At 42.6% G+C, this 27,960-nt stretch overlaps 2 protein-coding genes across 3 annotated transcripts in view; one reads left to right on the top strand and one right to left on the bottom strand.

Annotated features, from left to right (window-relative positions):
* The first annotated feature begins 573 nt into the window (after positions 1–573).
* Positions 574–18,006, top strand: pdzd7a (PDZ domain containing 7a). The gene is made up of 15 exons (XM_065959483.1): positions 574–1,248; positions 1,890–2,027; positions 2,109–2,283; positions 2,760–2,936; positions 3,732–3,879; positions 5,542–5,602; positions 6,610–7,137; positions 8,830–8,985; positions 9,139–9,311; positions 10,502–10,593; positions 10,698–10,789; positions 10,917–10,985; positions 12,263–12,916; positions 13,295–13,395; positions 17,136–18,006. Exons 1-15 carry the CDS (start codon positions 1,056–1,058, stop codon positions 17,310–17,312), a joined length of 2,934 nt encoding a protein of 977 aa, XP_065815555.1. The 5' UTR covers positions 574–1,055; the 3' UTR covers positions 17,313–18,006.
* Positions 18,007–18,428: 422 nt separating this feature from the next.
* Positions 18,429–27,960, bottom strand: part of LOC109975614 (leucine zipper putative tumor suppressor 2 homolog) — a 46,887-nt gene continuing 37,355 nt past the window's right edge. For both annotated transcript variants that reach the window (XM_065959484.1, XM_065959485.1), the window contains 7 exons: positions 26,657–27,323; positions 24,523–25,182; positions 24,277–24,399; positions 23,993–24,139; positions 23,127–23,639; positions 22,417–22,521; positions 18,429–22,275 (listed from right to left, as the gene is read on the bottom strand). In XM_065959484.1, coding sequence (XP_065815556.1) covers positions 22,093–22,275; positions 22,417–22,521; positions 23,127–23,639; positions 23,993–24,139; positions 24,277–24,399; positions 24,523–25,182; positions 26,657–27,289 — 2,364 coding nt within the window. In that variant the 5' untranslated portion in view covers positions 27,290–27,323 and the 3' untranslated portion in view covers positions 18,429–22,092. The remainder of the gene's footprint in view (positions 22,276–22,416; positions 22,522–23,126; positions 23,640–23,992; positions 24,140–24,276; positions 24,400–24,522; positions 25,183–26,656; positions 27,324–27,960) is intronic.

Below are 27,960 nucleotides of genomic sequence, written 5' to 3'. Positions count from 1 at the left end.
CAGAGGATTATGTCAAAGGCTTACACCTCCTAATAGTGGTCACCTGGAGAACAAATGAGGTGTGACTAATACCCCGGCTGTCCAGTAACAATGCGTCAGCGAGGCGGACAGGTTAGAGAGTCTGTCCGGGCTCGCGACATGGACACAACAGGTAACGCTGTCTCCCTTTGTTCACTTTAGTGTGTAGGCCTTTGTCAAGAGATGTTAAAGTTGTTTCAGTTTAGTATCGTTTAACAGTTATCAGCGTGATCAAGTTTAGACGGGGACAGAAGGTGCTGCTTTTATAATCGACGTCAACAACAAGCCCGAGGTTTTGCTCATTACTTTTACATTAATATGACTGAACTGTCAAAACTAGGCCAATTCTTGTTTGTGTTTACTGTATTTGAGTCGCTGTCCACGGTGCTGGAAATAAACAAGTAGGCCTACAAGGAGAAAAGGACACCGTTGCTTATTTTCTATTCACTTTTATAGAGAAGTCGTTTTCAAATGAGTGCCTTTTATTATCCTGTATTGAGCTTCTGAGTCTTCATTACTCACAGCATATTATTTTCAAAGCAGGCATCCATTTAATTAAACATGACCCGAGGGGAATCACCATGCACCGCTGACTTCTCGGCACACTGGTCCGGAGTATCTGAGCTGCAACAGGGGGGGGGACAGGGACCATGAGTTCATTGGGAATGGATTCAGAAGCTGAAAAGAAACTAAGTGGGTTACTTCCTTCTTTGTTGGACTACAAAGAAAACTAGGCATTGCGCATTCAATAACGATTTTTTTTGACCTCTTTATGTAAATGATGAGTTTGCCTGTTCATTGTTTTCTTTGTCACATTTTGTCATTTGGAACTTGGATTCTTTTGTGAAGCTTATATATGATCTGAAGCTGCTTTTAAGGGATGTAAATCAACAGCTTTGGTGGGGACCAACCAGAGGGGACCAACTCCAGCATTTTAACATCCACTTTGGACCAGCAGGAGCAAAGAGTTCCACTTCCCCAAATCCCAAACATCCTCCTGTCTGGATGACTAAGGGAAGCATTTCCAGACACATAGCATGGCTCACTCCTCTCACCCCTCTGGCTGGAGGGAGATGACAAATGGAGGGGGGCACCCCCACTTCCACAGCGGAGGCCAGGCAGGGGGTTCCCACAGCACCACGCGCTACATGCTGAAGAAGCAGAACCGACACAGACACAGGTCGTCCTCTCCGATGGGCAGGGTCATCCTCATCAATGCACCTGTAGATGGTGAGTCAAAAGTCTGAGTTTGGATTTAAGGTTGGAGAAATTCAATTTAAAATTCAAAATGCAATTGGCTGAAGATACTAGAGCTGAATGAATTGGTTATTATGGTTATTATAGTAAATAACCATAGTTTTGGTTCCTACAATCTAGCTATAATCTGTTCCTGTATTTGTTTATGATAGTAAGCTGGACATCTTTGAGCTTTGTGCGGTTGATCTGGCCAAACAAGCTATTTGAGGATGTAACTTTTAACTTGGGACCTAGTGATTCATTTTAACACTATTTTCTAACATTAAGAGGCAAAATAATGATAATTGGAAGATTTATCCATGATAAATTCAAAACTTGATCAAAAGGCAACTGGACTTGGTTAAAGATCTTGCAGATGTTTTCAACTATTTATTGAAGCTTTATTAGAAAATTCACAGCTATATTTTTTTAAGTGTCATGGTTCAATAGCTCTTCAGTTATTTCAAATAAAAAGATTCATATATAGTAAAAAGTTATATTACAAACTGAGAGTACCAGCAAAATGTTTTAAAACTTGTTCTCCTCTGACTGCAACACCACATGTCAGTGTTTTGCAATAGGACGGTTTAAATCGGGTTCATGTCATTGTATTTTGTTGTTGTTTGTGTTTGCAGGAGGGGATGACTGTGAAGACCTTCACACAGTGACTGTAGATAAGAGTCCAGATGGGCGTCTGGGTTTCAGTGTCCGTGGGGGTTCTGAACACGGACTTGGCATATTTGTCAGCAAGGTGGAGGACGACAGCTCTGCAGGTTAGGAGAGCGTTTGTGTAGTTCTGTTTCTGTGTGACATTTACTTTTGTGTACCATGCTGAGTCCCACCTGTGTGTGCAGCGCAGGCTGGGCTGACAGTGGGCGATAAGCTGGTGGAGGTGAACGGGGTCAGCCTGGAGAGCATCACCATGAGCAGCGCTGTGAAGGTCCTGACAGGAAACAACAGGCTGAGGATGGTGGTGAGACGGGTGGGAAAGATCCCCGGCATCCGCTACTCCAAGGAGAAGACCACATGGTGAGGCTTAACAACTCACTAGTCGTTCATATTGTGTCAGTGCAAATGTGGCTTCCAAAATATTGTCCTAAATCTTATCTCGAAATAAATCTTTTTACATCCTGGGTAACCTGATCGCTGCACCAAACTGCAACTGTACTAAAGGCTGTTTAGACGACCTTGTTGTTATGAACATGACCTTTGTATGACTCTTGTTTTGTAAAGTCTTGTCACTAGACTGTAGCTCACGCTGGTTATCTTTCTTTTGGGATATTCTGTATCTTGGTTTCATGTGGCAGCAGTGGATGGATTACCACAGTGACCTTTATGGCTATTTGATTAACCGATACTGACAGACTTGAGCTCAACGAAGGGAGGGGAAAAGGAGTGTGTGGGAATGTTTGTATTTGTGAATATGTCTACTTACTTACAGATGTGTGTGTGTGTGTGTGTGTGTGTGTGTGTGTGTGTGTGTGTGTGTGTGTGTGTGTGTGTAGGGTGGATCTGATTCACCGGCGGATGGTGGTGGAGGAGAGCGGTCGCACGCCGTCAGAAGCCAGTTCAGACAGCGCTCTCCGCAGGATCGTACATCTCTTCACCACATCAGACGATTACTGCCTGGGCTTCAACATCAGAGGAGGCAAAGAGTTCGGACTGGGAATTTATGTTTCCAAGTATGAACCAAGTGTGCTTTTAATTACTCTCGGCCATTGTTTGTTTTATTCCTGGATCGGCCATCAGCATCAGATTTTAAAAAATAATAATAATAATCAAGATGGTGCAGCATGTGCATGATGCAGAATAAAGAATATATAGCCTAAAGGTTGAATGTAGCCTGCTGAAGTGTCCTTGAGCACAAAAGAGGAAGGGAAGCAAATGAGAGCCGACTTTTCCCACAGGAATGAAATATCACATTGTTTTATCTTTAGCTGTTTTCTTGTCTTTCTTTTTTATGTTTTAAGATCAAGGCAACCGCAGGCTTCAAAGGGAAGGTCTCTTGACTCAACTTAATTTCAGCTACAGAAAGAGTTGTTAAAAACTGCTTTGATCGGGGGGGTCGCCAGTGGCCTGTTTGTTAGCGCGCTCACCCTTTGTACAGGGGCTATAGTCCTCCAAGCGGGTGGCCCGGGTTTGAGTCTGACCTGTGGCTCCTTTTGTACATATCATACCCCGCTCTCTCTCTCTCTCTCTCTGATTTCTGACTCTATCCACTGTCCTATCTCTAAACAAAGGCATAAAAATCCCCCAAAACAAACCTTTAAAAAAACCGTCTTTGATAAAAGAAACAAACGTAAACACAACATACAGTTACAGAAAAAAAAATGTGAATGCATCTTAATTAAAAGAAAAGTAGAACATGAAATAAAAGGGTGATATAAGTGGCCAGTTATTCAGAAAGTGCACTTTATTTGAACGGCTCAGTTACATATGTGTGAATGTAACTCCATTGTTACACCGTCTCTCGTCAGGCTGGACCCTGGTGGGCTTGCAGAGCTGCATGGCATCAAGATGGGCGATCAAATCCTCGCAGCCAATGGAGTCAGCTTTGATGACATCACTCATAGCAATGCAGTGGAGGTGCTGAAGAGCCACACACACATCATGTTGACCATCAGGGTGAGAGACCATACACTTGAAGTCATATATAAAGCTGCAATGATGCTTTTTTTTTTTTTTTTTTTTTACATTCATGATGGATCAAAAGATTATTGTGGAACTACGTCAGGATTCTTGTATAAAAAAACCAGGAAGTTATTACCTTAGTCTTTCGCTGCTCTCAGCTTTAAGGTGTGCTTTATGCTTATTGTTTTGGTAACTGGCAACCTTAAATGTTCCATTTCACCTCTACTGCTTTAAGTATCATTGTTATCAGCTAACAATGTACTCGACCTATTCAGCACCAAAGGGCAGATGAACACAGTCGTCTTTTAGCAGAACGTGTTGCAGCTAAAGAGCATGATGATACTCTAAGGAGATGTTGGGACTTGTCTGTTGGATATGATAATACATCATGCATTTCATTTGGGTTGTAATACGTCTGTGTTGTTTTAAAGCTTGTTGCTCTCTAGTGTCAATATAATCAGTGAATGCAGGTTTACGTTTAATTCCAGTAAAATGTCCCCTCTGGTCCTTGACACATCCCCTGTGCTGTGCTGTATGGCGGTGTGAATCATTTGCTCAGGTTTAAACGTAACAATTGATTGGGTGCTTTAACGTGCCGTGACACAATAATAAATGCAACAGCGTGTTAAACAACACCCGCTCCACTCAGGAGGGGGGGCACAGCAGAGCGGACAGCTGGCTCGCAGCCCTTTCCATTTCTTGTGTGTCTGTGTGTGCATGCATGTGTGCCACTTAACCTGTGTCATTTTTGGATAAAGGTGCATTGTGTGCGTGTTTGTGTGTATGCACGGGGCACATGCTTGTTGTGCAGTGCCTACGTATGTGTGCTCTCCAAGCTCGCTGACATCGTTGCATGCTCATTTTACTCCTCTGATCTCAGGTTCCACGTGTGAAAAACAGCCAAGGACTACGTTCATTATTCAAAGGCAGTCAGGGATCAGGTTATAATCAACAGACAGCCTAAAATGATGTCCTCCGTCTGTTCTGTATTAGACTCATATGTATGTCAGTCACATATAATAAATCAAGGGTCAACGTATGGTTTGTTATGAGGTTCTGTCGCACATTTGTATACAAGGTTTGTGTGGAAATCTTTCTATTGTAGCCTTGTGTGTGTATTTAATCTGTATATACTGTAGGTGAGAATACCCTGTAAAGTAGACACAAGAGACTATCAGGTTTAATTCTTAATCCTAAGTGGCACACTCTTTCAAAAAAGATCGCCTTGAGCTGACAGTGTTGTCCACACCTTTGATAGTGATTCTCTCTGCTTGTGTTTTTACACAACATATGTATCTGCACCATTTTTTGTTCTAAATGACATTGTGGATATTTGACAATTAAATTACAATACATTAAATAACTTTTACATTTTAAACTTATATACAAAGAGCTCCTGCAGCTTGTTCATGCATTCAAAAGGTAAGAAAACATCTCACATTATATGATATCACAGACAGCGATAGCTACTGATCGTGAAAGAAGAAAAACAAAGCAGCAAAAAAACAAACAAAGAAACAATGTATTGCCGCTAAAGTTTTTTAGCTGGTACTGAAGAAAACAACAAAGTCGTTAGCATTGTGTGCTTTTGTCTTGTTTGATTATGTATATAGTTTGTGATTTAGAAGACTCATTTATTTATTTCTACTCAAACAGGAAGCTGGGAGATACCCTGCGTTCAAGGAGATGGTGGCTGAATACGGCTGGCTTGACAAACGTATGTTGACTCTTCACTTGATAAGATTTTATAAATGAAGTTAGGGTTAGATTAGGTGAAGGCGTATGGTTGACCGGCCGACCTGAACAACAGAGAGGACCGTCCAGGTTTCAGGAGACTTATGGATCTTGGGGAGCAGATAGAAGAGGCTGGGCCTGGGTTCATCTGGACCGTCCAAATCATTTTTCTGTTTGGCATTGATGATTTTGTGTCTTTAATGTATATCTGTAATCTTCTTAATTAGTGTTTGTGTCTCTTATTGTAATGAATGTGTCAGGGGTTTTATAATATCTACTGTTATTTAACTTTAACTGTAATTGTCCCTTTCCTGTGTGACTATTTGCCTCCCTTATCTGCTGGCTTAATAACTATGTGTAGAGTTTAAGCTGAGTTTAGGAGAGAGGATCATTATCTGTACTATATAAACTAAATTTAATTATAAGTATTGTAGATTAAAAAAATATATATATTTGGAGTTTTTCATTCTCAAAGGCAAAGTGAAATGTTGGTTTCTCCATAAAAATCTTGTTTGACTGGAACATGGACCCCATGTAGCCTGCTTATACATAAACCCTGTGATTTCATGACTCAGATCTTTATTTTTTTAATTTTATTTTTTTTAAATACTTCTCAACACAGCCAGGGATTAATTCAGCGTACTCAAAGACAGCTAAATTGTCTGGAACAGTGCATGACCTGACATCTGGGTCAAGAAACAGATTCACTTTGGAGCTTCCCTTGAGAAAAAAAAAGAAAGAAAAGAAGACGAACTTCTGCTTCCTGTTCTGTCTTTAAAAGTTGAGAGGATTAAGCAAACATGAGGGCGGAGAGGTTTTAATCCAAAAGAAGACGACTGTAAAATTAGGAAATGGAGCTTGTATAAAACCTTAATCACTTTGTAACCTAGTTACTTTTGCATGTAATGTGGCATTTCTTTCTCAAATATTGCAGTTCTATAAGGTTTAAGATACCCATATTTGATTCTAATCATGGTGTGTTTTCTTTAGTTGCTAATGGAGGCCCTGCACCATCCTCCCAGGGTTCAGACTCCAACTCCTCGGCCTCCTCCTTGTCCTCCAGCACCCCCCTCAGCTCCCTCAGTGGTCTCTCCCAGGTTCTTTTCCCTCCCGTCTTTGGCTCTGAGATGGTAGATGTCGCCATCTCCACAGAGGACCGCTCCCGATGTGCAAGCCGTGCAGAGAGGACTACTGACACAGCCATACAGACTGACCCCCAACCTCTAAACTACCCGGACCTACCCCCATCTAATGGGTCGTACCAAGACAGGCTGGTTGCTTCAGAAACGAGCCGGACTGTAGGTGCCACAGTGCTACTGAAGGACACAGTCATACGTGGGAAAGGGGAGGGGCCAAGGGAGATGGGTGGGGCCGGGGAAGGAGGGCGGGGACGGAGGAGGACGCTGTCGTCAGGGGAACAGGAAGTAGAGAAAGATTCACCTAAGACGGCAGCCCTGATGGCCCTGAGCAAACCACGGAAGCCAATCAGACGTTCCCAGAGTCACATCACTGCGTCAGGTGAGAGCTGTGGGGGGACGCCGGGTCAGATTTGGTCATGTGTTAGGTTGTGTAAGGTAGTCGTAGGCACATTCAGTTTACAGTGAGCGAATTATTGTCTTCTTAAAAACACAATCAGCAACACAAGACAACACGTGATAAATAAAGTGACATTTTAGAGGAGCAGCAAGTTTACAGCGGCTATGAGTGACTTTCTCATTCTCAATGTATCATTCCCCCCCCCCACACACAAATATTGCTCTCAAAAATCCAGAACAGATCAGTTTTATTCTGCATTGTTGTTGTTGAGTATAGCAGAATTATCGTCTATTTAAGTAAAGAAACAAACATTTTGAGAACCCAAACACAGTGAGAATGGCAGTCACATTCATATCTTTAGCTAATTTTTGTAGCAGCACCTGAACTCACCATGTGATAAGACCCCCTCTCACACCCTCCAGAGACCTCCCAGTCAGTTTAATGACCCCCCCCCCCCCTCCCATTCCTCCATCACTCTGGGTCAGGATGTGTACAGGAACCTCCAGAGTCCACATGGCTGATTTAAGCTCCAGACGGGATTTGTTCAAGAGCACAAAGTTAACTCGGACTCATGATTAATCACTGCCCTTTACTCTCACTTGTTGTGCCTCTGTGAGAAATGAATAAGAACGAGCATACAGAGGAATATCCACCCAGACCTTGGTGGGGCTGTTGAGTTATTACGCTTTCCTTTTCAATTTATCCCGCTCATTCATACCTTCAGGACCTGACGGGGACTTGGGGCAGAGCCCAGAGCTGATTGGACATTTGTTATGTAAGCTGGAGCACAAGATGGGATTGGTTTGGGCGGGTGGGGGGGGGGGGGGGGGGGGGTTGATGTAACTGCTATTCATCAGTATTACTGTGTTACTTTTCACAGTGGCAGATTTACAGCAGTGAACAGAGGAGCGGACTGGAAGAGAAATGAACAGTCTGTACTCATAGCGGAGAGTGTGAATCACCCTCTGCTATTGGCTAACAGTTAAACAGGGAGCAGGGCAAAGCTAATGAATTATGTTTTCAGGCCCGTACACAGAGATGCAGATTGTCCTATTCTTCCTATGGCACCAGAAATGAAAGGGGTTTTTGTATGAACAAGATAAAGCTGCAGCATTTACAATCACCCTATTGGTACAGCAAAAAAATTGATCAAAATAAAAAGTATAAATCATGATATATTGATACACATAAAATCCTGTTTATAAGTGTTTTAAGGAGGGGTCTGAAGGATGAAATTGATTTTGCTTGCCTGATATTTTTCTGGCAGGCTGATTCTGAGCTCATAGCCTGGATTGTCGAGCAAATTAAATTTCCATGCATGAGTGTTTTTGTCTGCAAATTGGCCCATAAAGAGTTAAAAAAAAAAGAAGACAGAATATAGCTAACGGCGCTGCCTTTTTGTGCAGCAAATGAAATCATGAATTGTTGATATCAGAACCTTAAGACATTTACAGATATGTAAGAATCTGCTCCTTATTAGTCAGATTTAGATTTATGTGTTGGGTTAATTAACTGGGTTCTCTTTGCTGTTTTAAGTTGGCCTGGGAGAGTTTCAGAACATTAGAAGATTAGATACATTTTGCTGGTGAAAAAGAACCCTATCTTCACTGAGTGGCAAATTTAGAAGGACAAAGCATTCATTAATACTTTGTCTTTTTGCCCTTTAACCTTCAGAGGACAGACAGAAGAAGAAGAGGCAACAGAAGGAAAAGCGCTCTGCAGAGGGTAAATCCAGCCTGCAGCGATCGAAAACCTTTGTCAACCTGTTCTTTAAGAAAGACCGTAAAGAGAAGAGTCGCTCCAAGTCACCGTCTCACCACGCAGACAAAGGTGAGGGCAAGGACAGCTATTTATGTCCATGCACATGTTTTTTCAGCTCTGAAAGTAGTTTTGAAGATTTTTCTTTATTTGTTTCTTCATTTTTTTTTATAGTTATTCTCCTTTGCGCGTTTTTATATTAAATCTTTTACTTTAATATCTTAGATAAGGAGCGGGGTCGCCCCTTCCAGCTCTTGACCTCCCCGAGAGAATCCCGAGCTGGGCTTAAAAACAGCAGCCTGCTGCCTCGGCTGGAGACCCTGCAGCACGTGGAGGACATGGCAAAGAAGCTGTTGATCCAGGATGAGGTGACTGCCGTGATGAGACACTGTCAGCGGGTGAGTTCCTGATCTCAAAATACCATCTCTGACACCTCAGTGGAACTGTCCTGTCTGTGTTTTGCTCCCCCGACTGAATGAGAATCAGCTGGACTTCTTACAGGCTTACTGTGTCTCTGAGTGTCCTTTAGTGATAGATGTGTCTGGCAGCAGCTGTGACAAAAGACAGATTTGGCCTGTCATTTCTGATTTGGATCAAATATCAAACATCCTATGATCCCCTTGGCTCTCTCCGTCTATCTCACACTCCTCGCCAATTTCAGGGGATCAGCTCATTGGCCGGCTTTTTGCCATCACTGAAGAAGATATTGAGTCCTTGAATAACAGAATGACTTGGCTTTCAACATGGTAATTAAACAAACAAACAAAATCTCTATGAATTTTAATCAACACAGTTACCAGTAATGAAAACATGCTGCCTTGTCTGGTGTCAACCTGCCATGAATGAACAATTGTGGTTTTAGTTCCTGATATTTGGAGGAAATGCTACGATTATAACAGTTAGGGGACTCCTAAAGCAAATTAAGATGTCACCTCTGTGATGTTGGAGGACTCACAAGAGACGATTCTAGTATTAGTAACGATTAGTAAAACAAATCTTTGGCTTTTTGTGTCAAATAAAGATCACCTGTGAAAAAGAGATGATTCTACTATCAAACAGCATTTGGATTCTATCATTAGAAAGTCTCTTCTAATGTTTTGTAAACGCTCAACCTTCAGTTTGTTACACAGATGTTCTGTCAAAAGTCCCCATGAACGTGCACAGATAGATCTTCTACATGATTAAGTTTATTTATTTGTTATTTATTTCTTTAAAACGCCTTTCAGTTGCATTGGTAAACTCAGTTGGTTATATATACAGAGGCTAAGTCATTGATGCACTGGTTGTTGGTTCGACTCCCGACCTGAGACCATCGGTGTATGTCATCCCCGCTCTCTCTTCCCCACAGTTATTTTCCCTCTTCAGCTCTTCTATCACCTCTACAAAAACACTTCTTCAAAGCAGGAAGCATTTTTTTTTTTTAAATCTATTTTCACAGGCTGAGTAGTCCTGTGTGTAAAAGTTTAGAAGTGCTCCCTGAAATTTCCAGAAGCAACCTGATGAAGACCTTTCTGTTTAAACAACTTCACTTACTTGTTTTTCTCACAGTTTTGGTTTAATTCATGCCCCAATCTTGTGTTTCTCTCAGTTTTTATCGGAGAATGTAATTGAAGATTTAGTACGCCCCCTTTTGGCAATTTTGGACAGGCCAGAGAAACTGCTGCTTCTCAGAGAAATAAGGTGAGATGCATAGTATATAGAGAATACACACTACCTTTTAAGTATATTATAAAATGTGTGTGTGTGTGTGTGTGTGTGTATCTAACTGATTATATCCTCTGCAGGATGCTGATACCCACTGCTGAGTTGAGTCGTTTTGACAGCATGGTCATGCCCTTTGAGCTGGAGGCGTACAATGTTCTCAAGAGTCGCTCTGGTAAGCACAGGAATGTACTTAACTTTCTGATCTTTTCATCAATCAAGTTAAATATAAAAACACAATTTCTCAGAAAAAGATTGTAACAAATATAGTTTTACAGCTTTAGTTGTGTATTTCTCTGTAGTGCGTTCTCCAGCTCTGCGCTCCCCTCGTGGTGGAACCCCTCGACGTCACCTCATCACCCCAATCCCAGGTACATCTGCTCCCTCCTCTACCTTTTACAGTTTCCCCTTTTCTAAACCTCACCTCTCTCTCTCTCCTGACTGTCTATGTCTGGTTTCTGCCCTTTGTCTAATCCCTGTGGAAAATAAGATACACAAAGGGCTTAGACCTCTCACCTTTTGTTTCCTTCTCCTCTCGCTCTCACTTTTTCCTCCCTCACTTCACTTTTTTCTTGCCTCATCTCACATCTTCTACCTGCATCCACACACCATATCCCATCTCGTTCCCACCTCTCGACCTCATATAAAAAAACACACAGACCTCGCAGTGCACACTATATCTCAGGTTTCCTGTGCCCGCGCTGAAGCAGAGGTTTATGTTACATCTCTGTGGCCAGCTGAAGGACCGAGACGTGCCTCTCTGGCTGCTGTGACACTTCAACAATACAGAGAAGCTTTTAGCCTCTGCTTCATTCACACTCAATCGATACAGCCTCACCTGACTGCAGACATCCCACGTTCTAAAGTCACAGGCTAGAGGTCACGAGGTCATAGCATTAACTGTATATGAAGATGGTTGATGCGACAGGTGCTGACATAATGCGCTGGTGATGTCATTTGGAGCCAGAGTTTCTGCATTAGGCTCTGCTAAAGTTTTGAACTCTACCACTGATCCACTGCCTCCCATCTGTGTGTCATAGAACAGACAGACGGTATCTCTGTAGACAGTCTTTGGGTGTCTGAGTTTTGGAAACAGGAACTGGAACTTTTCTTTTGTGTCCTGTTTTGGAGAAAGATGTCTGCGTATAGTTGGTCCTGTTTGGATAAAATGGTATCATAAGAAACAATGATTATATGAGAAAACTGGGTAACTTCTGCTTAATATAATTTTAGTTTAGCCTCAAAACAACAAGCAGGATTTTGTTTGCTTTGTAAATAAACAATATATGTTTGCTAACAGTTCTATCTCAAGGGGCTTTAAGAAGTCAGGGGAGTATAATTATCTGCTTGCTCCAACAGTTTGTCTCTATCTTACAGTAAAACTACTATTACTACAAAATACTGTGCCATGTAAACATCTTATCCAGCGTTGTCATTATAGATCAAAGGTCCTGCATTGGTTAGAAAACAAGACACAAATGGTCTGAAATTGCTGAATCATGTTTACAGGGACATGAATGACACGGTTTCTTATGTCTAATAAGTAATATACTCTCTGTGTTTACATGCAGGAGTTCTACTGGTTGACATCCTAAAGAAGAAGGTCTGCTGTTTTAAAGCTGAGCTTGTTGTTTTCTGGTTTGTCCAGATTTCAGGGGCGGCTTCCACCTGCAGCCAGTCCAGGACACTTCACGAGAGGGTCAGCTGATTGAAGAGTTGGAGAGATTGCGTTTGTCCAGCCAACAGTCTGGCCATCTCCCTCCCTCCCGCGCCTTCACCCCTCTGCTGGACGTACCTGTGGACAACTACACCTCCTCAAATGTGCTCTTCCGCTCCCGGAGCCCCTCACCCATCTACAGCTCCCTCCTCACAGAATCCCCACACAGCACCCAACATGGGCGCCAACCCCATCGCTCCCCGAACAGAAGGGAGAACGGGGAGTCGCTGTATGACGAGGTCTCATTGCTGTCAGTGTTTGATCGAGGAGATGCGATTCCTGAACGAGGGAGGTCACCTGTGAGAAACGACCGTGGGAGAGTGAGGAGGGAGGCGAGTCCTGACAGCATAGACAAGAGACGGAGCCGGCAGGAGGGCTACACAGAGGTCAGCGTACACGTTCCTTCACAGCAGAGAGGGAGAACCCCGCTCGCCGATGTGTTTGAGTCGCAGAGACAGAGGAGTCCGTCAAGGGGCAAAGGGAGCAGTCAGCTGGTTAATGGACATTCACACAATGGTCACAGTCTGACGCCTGAGGAGTATGACATCCACTCTTTGACTATCTCCAAGGCCAAGCCATCTCTGGGTAAGTACTAACAGGAAAAACATGTACTTTCTGCTTTGCGATCACTTTGCGAAACAGATTCAAGGGAGATCTCTATGCAAGATTCTAAATCTGTTATAAGTCTTCTTCCCTCAGCATGAATAAAACTGACAAATAAAAATAAGAAAGCAGACCCTTTGAATGTTTTTGAATATCCCATGTGCATTACATCACCAGTAGAGGGCATGGTATCACAAATTTTTAAACTGACTCGGGATTTGGAAGCGTTAAATGCTTTTAATGATATCTGTCCAAGAGCACAGAGTGTGTATGCACAGTAAAAAAAAAAAACTAGTGATAATATAGGCATCTGTTACTGTAAAGCAGTCCTTCTGATGATTGTCTTATTTAATATTTCAGGTATTAGTATCTCTGGAGGAATGGAGTCTAGAGTCCAGCCCATGATAAAGATTCAAAAAATCTTCCCAGGAGGAGCAGCGTCTACAAATGAGGCTCTGAAGGTGAGCAGTTGTGGCAGAAACAAAAATAATCACTGCAGTAGGCCCAATATGACAAAAAAGGTGATAGTGATTGTAAAAAGTTCCAAAAAATTACTATTTTGGTAATCAAGTAAAATACAATCGTACTCCTTCACAGTTTGAAAATGCACTTTTCTTTCTTCACACACCCCTGACTCTTAAGCACTTTAGACGTGTGTCCTGGTTGGAGTGTATTTTAATTACCCGTCAACTCTTTGTCCTGTGGTTATGAGTTGTTGGGATAAGAAAGCCGGTCTATGACAAAGAGGTTGATTATGTGTAATGAGGAGTGGAGAGCAGATGAGTCGATGGCTGTCTCAAGTAGCACATCACCTCCATTATAAATGAGGAACACAGGTGCTGGTCTGTTAATGTATTGGTAATATATCGACCGCACAGTAACTTAACAGTCGTCCGTGATCTTGGCCTGGTTCACTTAAGCACACCTGATACACGCACTCGCTCATTACTGGTAACAAAGAGCTAATTCTTAGAAAGATTCAAAGATGTAGACGTCAAACAACACCAGCTTAAATACACATTAAATATTTGCCTGATATTATAGGTTATTTATGTACTGTGTGTTTCCTACAGCTAGCTATCATTTGACAAATGCTACATGTGTCTAATGTCTGATTGAAGCATCAAACATAAAAAGCATCCAGGATTTCAGATATAGAAAAAATATAAATTTCAAAATTCCTGTATACAAGTCTGCCTTTATGTTCAAACAAGCAACACACACACACACACACACACACACACACACACACACACACACACACACACACACACACACACACACACACACACACACACACACACACACAAGAAAGGGAGCAGAAATCCGGTATAAGAACAACAAAAGTGCCAGAAATGGAAAATAATGTTTAAGATCGTGGTATATAGAAATAAGAACTTGGCAAAAAGAGACAGCTTGGATCAAGATCGCATACCAAGTCCCCCATGCCCCTGCCCCTGCCCCTGCCCCTGCCCCTGCCCCTGCCCCTGCGCCTGCCCCTGCCCCTGCCCCTGCCCCTGCCCCTGCCCCTGCCCCTGCCCCTGCCCCTGCCCCTGCCCCTGCGCCTGCCCCTGCCCCTGCCCCTGCGCCTGCCCCTGCCCCTGCCCTTGCCCCTGCGCCTGCCCCTGCCCCTGCCCCTGCCCCTGCCCCTGCCCCTGCCCTTGCCCCTGCGCCTGCCCCTGCCCCTGCCCCTGCGCCTGCCCCTGCGCCTGCCCCTGCCCCTGCCCTTGCCCCTGCGCCTGCCCCTGCCCCTGCCCCTGCCCCTGCCCCTGCCCCTGCGCCTGCCCCTGCCCCTGCCCCTGCGCCTGACCCCATCCATTCATTTTGGGTGCCTCCTGGTGTCATGTTTCTTTTGGGATCAAGTCATATTGGTCTCCCATAAATGGCCCTTGAAATGAATGTTTTCAGATGGAGACTCTAAATTGGGCTGTAGAAGAAAATTCCTGGAATGCTTTCAGGAAGCGAAACATGATACTGGTGTAAGGAAATAATGACGCAACACATAAAAATCCTAATAGGACTGTTATAAGTTTTGCCGAAAAATCCCCATTAACATCAAATGGAATGACAGCACAGTTAAATCAGTGTATTACGCTTTGGAAATAAAACAAAAGCAAGCGAGATCAAATTTTCCATGTAAAGGTTTTGGCTTTGACCCCTTGTAGTTTGTTTTGATGAACTCACTCGAAGTCAAGGGCCCTCAAAAATGAACATGTGTTTGAGGAACTGCTCCTAGGCACAGCAGTATTTTGAGCCAACGTCTGTATGCTAACTGCTTTTAATACCAAAGATAATATGCTGAAGATATGGAGGTAGCTTAATTCAGAGGGATTCATGTTGTTTGTAACAATGTCTGAACCAAATCGCATCATGTTGAAAGTTGTAGAGATATTTGTGTTTGGACCAGAGTGCTGCTAGCATGGCTAAGAACAGAGTCATAGTGTAAGCTGCAGATATTTAGCAACTTGCTAGCACCCTTCTGCTATCTGTTGTTTCTACATCACACCTCAAAACAAGCCTTGTCAGCTGGCCCATATCAGCTCCCTGGCTCCCAGCTATCTGCTCAGCTTAGTGTTAACATGCATCCTGTTTCCTTTGACCCTCATGATAACATATAATCAGTGAAGAATGTTGTTTTGTGTGTGTGGAGACGTGTGGCCATGTGTATTCCTGTTTTTTGACCACCTGCTTTTATCAGAGGAAATGTTGTCATGTGCCTCCTGTTACTGTGTGACAGGGTGGAGTAAATACACGCTGTATGATACTATAACTTTTATTTTTAGTCTTTTGTGCTACTTATCACTAGAAAGTCAAAAATATCCAGATTAACTGGTCCTGATTTTGACAAATATTTTGCCAATTTAGCAATGCAGCTTCATTGATGTATCGTTGGTCTATCGTCCAACTCAAATATCTCAACACAGATGGATCAGTTCCCATACATTCGATGAATTTGTATGTGGTCTTTAGAGGAGGAATCCAAATTACTTTTTTGCCAATGTTATTCATAATTTTATACTTTATTTGTAAATCTGGGTTTGACTGAATGTCATAAGATTCAAATGAAAGATTCAGTTTTTGGTGCAACATGTTTTTTTTGCAAGTATGGCTTACATACTGCATCTGTAGAGATTTAAATAAGCGGTACATGGCGCCAATACGCCTCTTCTTATGTTGAATTTAATTGTAAGGTAAAACTGATAAACATTTCATTGATCCTTCCATGCAAGCTATAGTCACTTTTAAAGGCTAGATTATTTTTAGATTGTGACATCCATTGGCTAGAAGAGAGAGAAACTCATGAATGTGCTCCAAAAAAAAAAGCTGCAAAGAGGATGCGACAGATTAGGTTGGATCTGTTTAATTCAAATAAATTACTTTTCAAAATGAAAAAGCACCTTTAATCTGCCGTTTGGTTAAATGGATCTAAATCTTTGATCCTGATCTCAGGGCAGGTTATGAGGTTAGTGGTGAACACAAGACTGTCTGCTGAGCCGTTTGAAAAGCTGTCAGGACAAAGTCAGGGCGGCCTTCTCCTCCTATATCATCCAGATGTATTTGACACCTGTAAGATAAATAGGGCTCGTGCTGAAAAAGGAAAATGAATGTCTGATGACTGGAGAGGAAAAGGGAAAGGGAAAAGACGTTATAGGTGGAGATACAACAATGGCCACTGGCATTGTCTGCTCTGTGTTTCTAACCTTCACTGAGGTTGAACACATGAGGCAGGTGCATCCTCAACGAACGCTGATGACATCAGAGGAAGTTCCTTTCCTAGGGGCTCCACAGTTTTGTCACTCTCTGTTCGTATTCTGCAGGAAACAGAGATTTCATGTGTGTGTGTGCGTGTGCACGTGTGCTTGTCTCGGTGTATGTTCTTTTTCTAACAACCCTGTGCTGAAGGGGAAACTTTATGTGTGCAATAGTGACGGCCTTCAGTGTGAATACATAAAAGTCGCAGGAGAGGCACAATTCTCTATGGCATCAGGTCCTCGCTAAGGAACACAATCACTGCAGATTTATGGAAAGTGTCTTTAATGTCGCTGTGGAAAGAGACCGATTGCTACAAAAAAAAAAAGGATACAGAGAAGTGGAAGACACTCAAAGATATTTTGTTAATAAGGACTAAAAATCTTATTTTGTGTTAAATTATTGTTTTGCATGTATCATATTTTTCCATTTTCTGTGTGTAAATCTGTAGGCAGGGTATGAACTTCTGTCTGTGGACGGCGAGAGTCTGCAGGGAGTGACTCATCAGCACGCAGTGGATGTTATTCGCCGAGCGTTCGGCAACAAGGCCAAAGACCCGATGGTTTTTGTGGTCAAGGTTCCCAAGGTCCCTACCGCCCACACCGGCCCTGTGAGACCTGCAGACTGACCTTTGAGTGCCTCACAGCGAGGCAGGAGCTCAGGCGTGAAGGACACAAAACATGCAACCCCTGTGGGAGTGAATCAACTAAAGAATTCACCACAGAGGAGGAAACATGGGACAGGTAGATCTCTTTCATAATGAGGAGGAATTGATGGACAGAAGCATTCGTTTAAGAAGGAGGAAACATGTCAAAGAGAAAAGTTAACATGTCAAAGGAGGTTCAAAGGAGCTGTCGAATGGAGATGGTTAGAAATAGATTTTGCTACAATAAAATGTAAGATATACATTTTTCAACTGTACCACTTTTATAATATTCATAGTCAACATTACATTAAAAAATATTAATTGTACATTAACGGGATAAAAAGTGAAATATATGGGGTTTTTTTTATATCGTGTGGACCATGAATTTCTCCTAGGTTGAAGTTGTGCCACTGCATGATGCGTCAAGTGATCTCTTGGCACTTTCTGATTGTAGAGCCAGTGGTTTGCACTTCTCAGTTGGATCATCTCAGTCCAGCAGGCCTTCCAGTGGGAGATTACCCGATCCCGCTTTATCAGATTTATAGATTTAGACCCAGATTAATCCCCTGTATTATGTCAAAACTGATAGTTTGGGTTTAGGGGATGTCATGGGGAGAGATTATTCCAAATTTTTGGTGGGTACTTTTTGCTGTATTATTCTGGCAGGAGTGCCTGTGCTCTGAACCAATCCGCCACTTTAGAGGCTTAATTACACCATGCTGAGGGCTGAGCTTATGCAGACATGGGGAGGAGTTGGAAAAACATGTCAAAGAGAAATGCAAGACATGAAGACAACAGATTAAATCAAAGAAGGGTATAGGAGAATTTGGCAGGAAGGTTTCTGGAATATACTGTGCATATAGTGCCTTATTTCTGTAGACAGCCAGAGGGGAAAACACTGATTAATGTTGCACAAGCTTGGATTTCAAGGTGAAATGTTGCTTTTCAGACATGCAATTAAAGGTTTAAAAAAAAATACATTTTGCCTTTCAGTTATTACAAAGCACTTAGAAATAACTTGAATTCGATGAAAGCTCAGTCAGTATTTTTCATCAGCCCGTGATCGATGAGTGTAAAAAAAATGTCATTAGCAGTCAATTTAAGGTGTGACAGCTTGTTCTTTAATTAAAAACACAGTCATTTGTACAAGACATGTACACATAAAAATATACAAGGACAACTACAGACTTTATGAATAACTGAAGACACAATGTAAGTAAACATAAAAAAAATGCACACAAAAGGATGAGAAAAAAAAGCCACAAAAAAAGAAAGAAAGGTTTTACGTTGCTTTGGTCTAGTCACAGTGGCTACATTTGAAATAGATATTTGTCTGAATAAAAGACAATGTCACTCTGTTATACTATGAAGTGTTTTACATATTTACACAGAAAACGGTTATGCAACAATGAAGAAAACTGAAACAGCGGAGGAGGAAGTCAATGATGCATAAAGAACTTTCAGTGAAGAACTCAGTTTGGTTTGATACACCTGTACTTGTTGCTAATCTGCATTTGTGCTGCATCTGTGGTCAGTAAATAACAGTCTAGGTCTGGTTTTCAACTCGAACACGGTTGGACAAACCCAACTTGTTCCATTCAAAGGCGCTTTCCAATGCTTTATGTGAACATTTTATGCACAATGCAGACTTTTTAACTCTGGAAATGTCATGCATAATGTATTATAATCGATCATATTTGCGGATCAAATTTTCTGCAAAGGGTTCAACTGAATTTCCAAGTATAGGAAACAACCTTTTCTCACTTTGCATGACCGCTGACCTCCACTTAACGCATAAAAAGGGTCACCTTTGAGTGACTGATTCATCAACAGACAAATGACGTGCACAAAACCCAACAATGAAGACATGAACCATGTGAGATATTATGATACTGATGGTCAAATGAAAGATCAATCTAAATGGAGAGACAACAGAGCCCGAAATAAAAGCTTTCAACTGTTTTAACAGATGCAAAGTTTGGTCATTAGAGTGTAAGTTGTGTCACAAAGAGTATATCATGTAAACATTTGTCATGCATTACAGTATTAGGTGCACTCTTTCTATGCTGCCGCCTCCATTTGAAACTGATCCATCATTTGAAATATTGGTATGTGATAGATATATTCTTATATAGAAGTCTTTATACTTTGTATATTAAACCAACACTTATACCGGTACTACAACAAAATATCTTCAGGTGCTATATATAAAAAAATATACAACATCTCCTCCATTATATAGATTTCCATTTAACTATTATTCAATTTTATAGACTCTTTGTAAAATAAAAGTTCTCAGCTCACTATACTTTTTTTTTAATATATAGAGACCCACAATGCTCAGTGTTTTACAGCCCTGCATATACTGTGAGAAAACACAGAATCCCACAGTTTCAAAAATGAACATGCTCCAAACTAGCTGATGTACCATATTCACACTGCAGCCAATTTCCTCAGACGTTTCCCTCAGAGTTGGGAGCTCAAACGCTGTAATACTGCTTTTGTACTGTATTCCAGGTTGTCATACAAATAAAGTATTTCTAATAATATTTATCATTTCACTGCGTCTTGATTGTTGAACAACTAAAACGACAATTGATAGTTAAAATAAAGAGTGACTTTGGGTAAAACATTAAAAAACATAGATGATAACCTATTAGCTAACCACTTACTAGCTAACATTACTTACGCATTTTGTTAAAGAAGCTAAACTTCTAGCTAACATTATTAACGCATTTTGATAGCAAAGAAGCTAATTTTCTAGCTAACAATACACTATAAAGTAGGATTTAGCCATTTTCCTTTTGTATCATTTAACAAGTTTATTCCTAGCTAATATTAGCTTAAAGTTAACACCTCTCTCTTCGATTGTGTCGGAAGATCAACGCTAATGCCATTGATATCTAGAAAGTGGCTAAATGCTAATATTACCCGTTCTCTACACATAAATGGTTTCCAAATGTGTTGATTTCAATTGAAATATGCGACGATGTACCCCATATTTTTACTGTTCAACAATCAAGAAGCAGTAGATGACAACGATTCGTCCTTTAGTTTGTAAAACTTGAGACCTGGGGCCCAGCAGTATGACATTAAAACAGCATAAAGGCTTCCAACCCTGACTATAACATTGGACTGGAAAATGACCGCCATGTAAATGAGGTCAGTCAAGGACTTGAACAGCCGACAACTCACAATGGAGCGTCTGCCTCTGTAAATTATCATCTCACCACTATCTCAACAGGCCTCTTCTGAAATCTGATATAATAAAGACATGCAGGCATGCCAGTCTCGTTATCTGTATAGGAGTCAGTGAAGATTATAGTCTACGGTGAGACTAGGAAGACTTTTAAAGTGTTATTTTGGCTTTGGGCTGCAAAAAGCTAAAGAAAGAGCACTAATGGGAACAAAGGGGAATAAACGGAAACTCTGAATAAGCATGCCTACAGTTCAAACACTGGCTTAAATTCTTCAGTGACGTCACATCTAAAGTAAAAGAATATGCTCCATTTTTAGATTCCTGATACCGACTGCTGAGGCGCTTTTCACTGTTATAAAAATAGTTGAGTAAGAAGCAGAGTTAGAGACAGAAAGAAGAAGAAGACATGGAGAAAAAGGCAGAAAAAGACAAAGAGGAGAATCAGCAGCCTCTTAGTGACATCTCCAATGCTACAGTCTGCTTTCTATAGTGCTACATAATTGTAAAATGTAAATGTTTATGTCAGAAATTGCAGCATTGAATAAATGAGTTGACAGAGTGATCAAATGTGACTCTTGGAGTTCCAGATGACATGAGCAGCTTTCAGAATAAGCGTTTCTTTTGCATGTTTTTGTCCTCTGGGTTTGGAGTGAAAAAGACAGATTAGGATGTCCATATGTAAGACAACCAAGAAACAAATGTTCAAACTGGTTTCATGATTTCCTTTCCAAACAAAGGCGGCTGCATCGCAAACAAAAGTGAGCAGGACTGTTGTGGAAAATGACACCATGTTTCCCTTGGTGAGCAGATCCTTTCATTGCAGGTGGTGACTGTTTATTTCTCTGGAGTGATAACAGAAAACACATTCTTTTTCAAATAAACAGCGCTGAGGAAATCTGTCTTGTCCTTGTATAATTTGTAAAATGCGTAAACGGCTGATCGTCTGATGTTGTGACTTTTCAATGTATTTCTCCTTTTGGTGTTACTTAGTGGAAAAGTGTTGTTTTTAGTTGTTGTTGCGTGATGATGTCATCATTAAGAGCCGGCAGCGGTGGGTGTTGATAGCAGGAGTGTGGTCATGATGCATCCTTTTTATGCATGCTGGTGGCCGGCTGTTTAACCTCGTGTGCTACCAAGAAAAGGTGTGACGGTGCTTCGACCAGATTGCTGTGCATATAGTAGCTTTTTTTTTTGCTTTTTTTTTGCTTTATTTTCCTTGTTGTTTTTCGGATACCCTGATTTGAACGTGGTCTAAAAAGGAAACACAGTTTTTGAAAAAAAAGTCTTTGTGCTGGCTTTATAGTGGAAAAACCCATCTAAAAAAAATAAAGAGTCCGGGGGAGAGACACGTTGTAAGGATTTACTGTAGTGCTTGTGATAGCAGAGAGTAATAATGCACCTTTTGGAGATCTCCCTTTTGACAGTGATAAGTGGTGAGTGCTTGCTCTGTGGTCCAGGTTACGCCATGTTGAAGGTAGTGCAGATTTTGCCTGGTGTTTCAATGTTTGGTTTTGTGTTTTCATGTTCCTGTGCGCACATTACTGTTAGCGTGTGGGTTCTCTTTTAGATCTCAGTGGCGGTGATTTCCTCAAAGTGGATGTCGTTGCTGCCACTGTGCACCTCGTAGTCCTCCATGTCCCTGCTCTCCAGCTCCAGACTCAGCTCCCTCATCACTCGCTCAAGATCCCGGTTTCGGCGGTACATTTGGATGTAGTTCTGCTGCAGCTGTTTCTGGTAGCGGATTACCTAAGAGCAGAGAGGAACAGTAAGTTAGTACACAGAGACTATTTAAGTGTTCTTTAGAAATTGTTTAATAACCTTGATTCATCAGGGCATTTATGAAAAACACATTGACAGACAAGGAAAAAAAAAGCTCCTCTGTTTTACCTTTTCCTTCTCCTCGTGCCACACCCGCCTCTCATTGTCAAAGTGTGAAAGTTGCTCCTCACTCGTTCTCCTCTCGTACATGAGTTCAGCCTTCAGCCTGTCCACCTGAAAACAGAAAGATGAAATGTAGAAAAACAAAACAGCAATACTTCAAAACTTGAAAAAGGTACATTGCTTCTTTACTCTAAAGTAACGTTAAAATGCAAATTACAGATGCATTAGCAACAACATAGGCAAAATTAACATGAGAAAGCGTTCTTTCACAGAAAAAGCAGCATTTTAACATCATAGAGCCAAATGAACACGATTCCACAATTTCCCAGTTTGGGATCAATAAAGTAAATCTATGTCTGTCTCTATGAAGGGACTTTAAACAACTTCAGATCCTGTCTTGTGGTACAATATTTGAAAACAACTTGCTATCTCTTGCAAAAGAGACTAAAGAAGAACATTTTGTTTGAAAAGTTATAATGTACAGCTTAAAAGTGATATATTCTTTTAAGCTGAGAATATACGCAGAGAAGTGATTAAGTCCAAGACAAGGGGTAAGAAAATGTATTGTGTCATATCCTATCCTATCATACTGTACTGTATCATATCGTATCACATTTTCATCATATCGTGATTCATGATAGGTATAAAACAGGAACTGTATGAATGTTGTTATTCAGTACTGATGCCTGGAAAAGAGGGAAAATAGAAACATGTACCTGTTGTCTGAGTCCCAGCACTGCCTCTGCATTCTGCCTCTGAGCCTTTGCTTCATCACTCTCTCCTCCCCACACCAGATGAGCCTCATCTCCGTCGCGGTAAACGCAGGGACTCGGCCCTCCTCTGCCTCCCATGCTTCTACTCTGCTGAAGGGTGAGGCTCATGCATTGGCCCTTCAGAGTTACATTTCCAGGTAGATGTCCGTTATGATTAGGAAGAGTGTCACGCATGCGGACAGACTCTTCCTCCAGACGCCCCACTTTCTCACGGAGCAGCTCCGCTTCGCTCTTGCGCCTCTGGAGTTCGTTCTCGCAGACTTCCAGCTCCAAAGTTCGCGTCCTCACGGCCGCCTGGGCCTCCTGGGATCGAGCCTGGCTGGATTGCAGTTCGGAACGGGCCTCTCTCAGCTGGGCCTTCAGCACCACAATGTCTCCGGCTTTCTGGCTAAGCTCTGACTGGATCTCCTTCAGCTGCTGCTTCAGGAGGGAGATCTCTCCTGACTTCTGACATACCTGAAAGGACCAGAGAAAGAAAGTCAAAGAGAGCACTTGAAACCCTGAAAATTCCCCTGGGAAAAAAAGGAAGAAAAAAACCCTGGGTCTCAAATTGCTGATTACAAACACATCATGGATTTGTTTATTCCTGAAAGGTAAACCTAGCTCCCTTCCATGATTATAATCTTTAATTAGGTTAATTTAACCTCCTTTAAGGTGTTTTAACACCTTCCTTTAAGGGGTAATCTATGCTTTGTTAGCGAGTCAACAGTAGAGTGAGAGGTGTAGAATGGTTAACAGTATGCACACTTAATCACATCACAGTTTGCACCTCCAATGTAACACCTTTCCAGGGTCTGACTCTCTCTCACCTCCCATTTGGTCTCCTCCAGCCGTGGCCCCAGCTGGGTCTGCTCCCTCTGGATGGTGGCACACCTCCTCTCCAGCGTCTCTCTGTCCTGCAGCAGAGAGGAGAAGTCCTCCTGCAGCTTCTTTTTCTCCTGCTGTAGTTGAAACACCTAAAAACACACACACACCCATTTTGAATAACTGCCCTACACACTAGAACAGTTTGTTCAATGCAGAGTGAAGCATCAGACTCACATCTTAAGCATGAATCTACACAAGGTAATAATATGTTTTATATGAAGCATACCTGTAACTGTAGCACCTGATGTGCCCTCTGAGCCTTCTGAGAGGTCTGCTTCATCTTCGTTGAACAGCTCTGTCTCAACTCCTCCATCTCTCTTTCACAGCGGCGCTGCTTCTCCTCATACACCTTTCAGAGCAAAGGGCACCAGTTAGTGTTTCTTTGTACTGCATCATAATGACATCATGTTCTTTATTGGGTGTTTTACTGGAGAGTTTGGTCAGTGTGTGTGTGTGCGTCTTGATGTCTCACCTGACAGATTGCGGCTTCATTCTCATCCAGATTTTCCCGGAGCTGCTGGAGCTCCAGATCTCGCTCCCTCAGCTTCTCCTCCAGCTCCCTCACCACCGTCTCATAGCCCTCCACCGGTGGCGGTGAGTGGCCACAGGACCCGCTGTCCGACAGGGGCTGCCCGCGCCCACTGAGCGACCCCGAGCCTGTGCTCTTGCTGGATGAGGAGCGTCCACTGTCTGAGTTAGTGTGGTTGTGGCTCCCACTCCCACCTGAAGTGTTTCTACCCAGACTGGAGGGCTCCAGCTGCCCCCCGGTGCCAGACCCAGAGCTGGAGCCCTCACTGGGGGCCAGACTGTAGCCTGTGCTGCTGTGAGTAGGGAGGCTGGAGAGGGAGTTCCTCCCTGAATCGGACATGGAGCAGGACTGGCTGCTCCGAGCATTTCGACCTCCGCTGAAGGAGTTGCGCTTACCATCGGAACTTGAAGTGCTGCTCCCTCCATTGCCATTTGTGCTATGGGAGCTGTTGGACCCTCCAAGGGGCAGCAGGAGGTTGAGGCTGGCCTGGCTCTCTGACAGACTGCCGCCCCCTGGCCTCGGTGATAAGTAGTGCACAGAATGACGGTTCTTGGGGACAACAGGTTTGAACGCCGTAGGACGGATCAGAACTTTCTCCATGTTCTAAAAGTAAAAAAAAAAAAAAGTATAAGTGATTGATAAAAGCAAAACTATGCTAATTAGCAACGGCTGAATAAAACTCATTAGTAAGGGGTGAGTGATATGCCGGCAGGTCAGCCCTCCAGGCTCTGATTAGTTTAATTTGGTTTAATTGATATTCATGGGCTTCATTACACAATTTTCTTAATGATTTTCCTATCATGTAACATACAGTGCCAGCCAAGAGAGGGAGAAAGTGAAAGAGGAGAGGACAGAGGAAATCTGATTAAAGGGCAGAGAAACAAAGAGGATGAGGAGGAGGAGGAGATGAAGACAGAGCGGGTGAAAGCTCCTCAACATGTTCTGTAAGCATTTTTCTTAACGATCTTCCTCAACTTCGAATAATTACATCACTGAATGTAAGTGAGCCCTAACATTGATCATGATGTCTGTGCAAGGTGAGGAGCTGTCAAACGGTCCATGTGAGCCTGTCAGGCCGCTGATTAAGTTCCCCTCCAGATCAATGATAATAAATAGCCAATTAGACAGCTGAGGCAGCCTGCTGTAAAAAAAAAAAAATAGGGGCACATGCTGCAGAAATGCTCATGAGTAAGGTTTTGTATTCCAAGAAATATGTCCTTGCTATGATATTTAATGTCACAGCATGTATATCTTCAGGTTATTGGGGGGCTAGGGATTCAGTATCATGCTGAGTAGAATAGAATAGAACTTTATTCGTCTTTCACAAGGGACAAAAATATGATGACAAACAAGACAACATTCAAGCACAACAAGAAACCAGAAGGAGCGCCTGGAGATTTAAAATTTAAAATAATATAACATAAGTTAGGTTAATAATAAGCCAGAGTTTTAAGACAGTCATTTCACAAAGTTATAGATTTAAAACAGCTTCTTTACTCCACATTAAGACAGTTTTCTACTCTGTCCTAGTACCATAATAATTTAAGAAATGCCTCCAATGTTGTCTCAAACGCTATATCACTCAGTTAGTCTGACCAGATACCAGAGAGTATTAGACTTGAAAAATCTATTTGTTTGACGGAAAACATTTTTTTCTACCCCTTTGCACAAAAACAGTAGAGTGCACTGGAAGTTGTTCTCTTCTGCCACCAATGGCTGTTGCTGTCAGATAAACTACCTTCAAGTCATTTGAATCGTGATCCCAGTGAACAACAGTTGTGGTTCTGGCAAAGTACAACGGTTAAACTTAGCAACATGTCAGCCATATAGCAACATTTTGCTGGTAGTGACTTGGCTTCTGTGGCAGTTCAGCGTTATCCTGCATGTTGCCGTGTAGGTTTACTTGTGTGCTCTTACAGCTGTAATGTGGAATTTGATTTGTACTCTGTGTTGTTTATGTTTATGTATCAGAGTTGGTAATAGCCATTAGCACATTTTTTTATGATTGGCACATTATGCTGTTTATTAGCAAAAAGGGTATCAGCTTATAGACTTATTGCCCATCTAGCCCTCTTACCTTCTCTAACTGTCCAGATACTGGGATGAGTTTGGGAGGGGGCCCTCCAATGTTGCCATTCAGTGTCCTGTTGTCCGTTTGGTCCTCAGAGTCACTGCATGGGCTCACAGCTGCCAGTGCCTGGTTGTTTTTCCAGTCTCCAGCGACCCCCTCATTGCTCACATGCCCAAAGTTCCCATTAGTCCCACCACCACCACCACCACCAACTGCTCCTGCAACCGTTCCACTGCCTGCCCCAGCGGAGTTACCCGGCCTGGGCTGCTTCTTGGTGGGCAGCGGTGGAGGAAGAACTTGGGCCTGGGGAAGCGTTTGAGTGCTGATAGCCAGGAGCTGCTCTAGGGAGCTCGTGCTACGGAGGGTGTTATCCTGGAGTCGGAAGCAGCTGGTGGCCGGTGTGGAGCGGCGTGACTTGGTGGTGAACTCGCTGGCGGCCCGGCAGTGCCTCTCCTGGTACGTCCGGCCTGATATGAGGCTGCTGACAGAACCCATGGCTGTCCCAGAGCTGCAGGGACCACAGGGGCCGGGGCAGGGGCCGGAGGGGGAATGGGATGATAGTGGCCGGCACTGCTGGACGTCGAGACCTGGGTTAGGGTGGTCAGTCACAGTGACAGGAAGTGCCTGAACCAGAGCCATGGCACCCCAACGGCTTCAGACACCACCAAACACTCTGATGAGAAAGAGAAAACAGACAGCATTTTAAATCCATGCTTTATCTACATGCAACCATTGACTATACTGAGTCTGAGACTACGTCCATGTCTTATACAGTCTACACGGACGTAGTCTTTGTGTCGTCACCCATTGGTGTCTGAAGAGGTGTTATGAAGCCTAAGGATAGTGGCTGCCATTTTGGAAATACTGACTCCAACCAACTTCTCGCTATTCAAGAAGCAGGCACAGAGTTGGTTGAATGAATAGCTTTGTTGCCAACACATGCACATCCAACTCATCATCTGTCTAACATGTTCGAAATGATGAAAACAGCAAATCCAACAACCAGCCTCCTGAGAAACAGCTACAATGTGCCCGTCCGTCAATCGAATCAACCACGCCCACTATTATGGCTTATTATGCATCGCTCTCAGCCTTCATACATTCAATATGGATAACTTATAAAACAATTCCCCCCTTGTGCAGTTTGTAACACTAAAAAAGAGCTATAGAGACCAAAACAACCAAGCTGTGAACGTGTTTATTTCTGCTGTAAAATGGGCATTAATATGGGCTCTAATGGGGAGTCCTTGGCTATTGCAGACGGCCTCAAGTGGACACTCAAAGAACTGCAGTTTAGTTTTGTTGCACGT

Source organism: Labrus bergylta, chromosome 10, assembly GCF_963930695.1.
Source record: "Labrus bergylta chromosome 10, fLabBer1.1, whole genome shotgun sequence".
NCBI classification, from domain to species: domain Eukaryota; kingdom Metazoa; phylum Chordata; class Actinopteri; order Labriformes; family Labridae; genus Labrus; species Labrus bergylta.
Note: the sequence above shows the minus strand (reverse complement) of the source record. Positions and strands in the feature narration are given on the sequence as shown.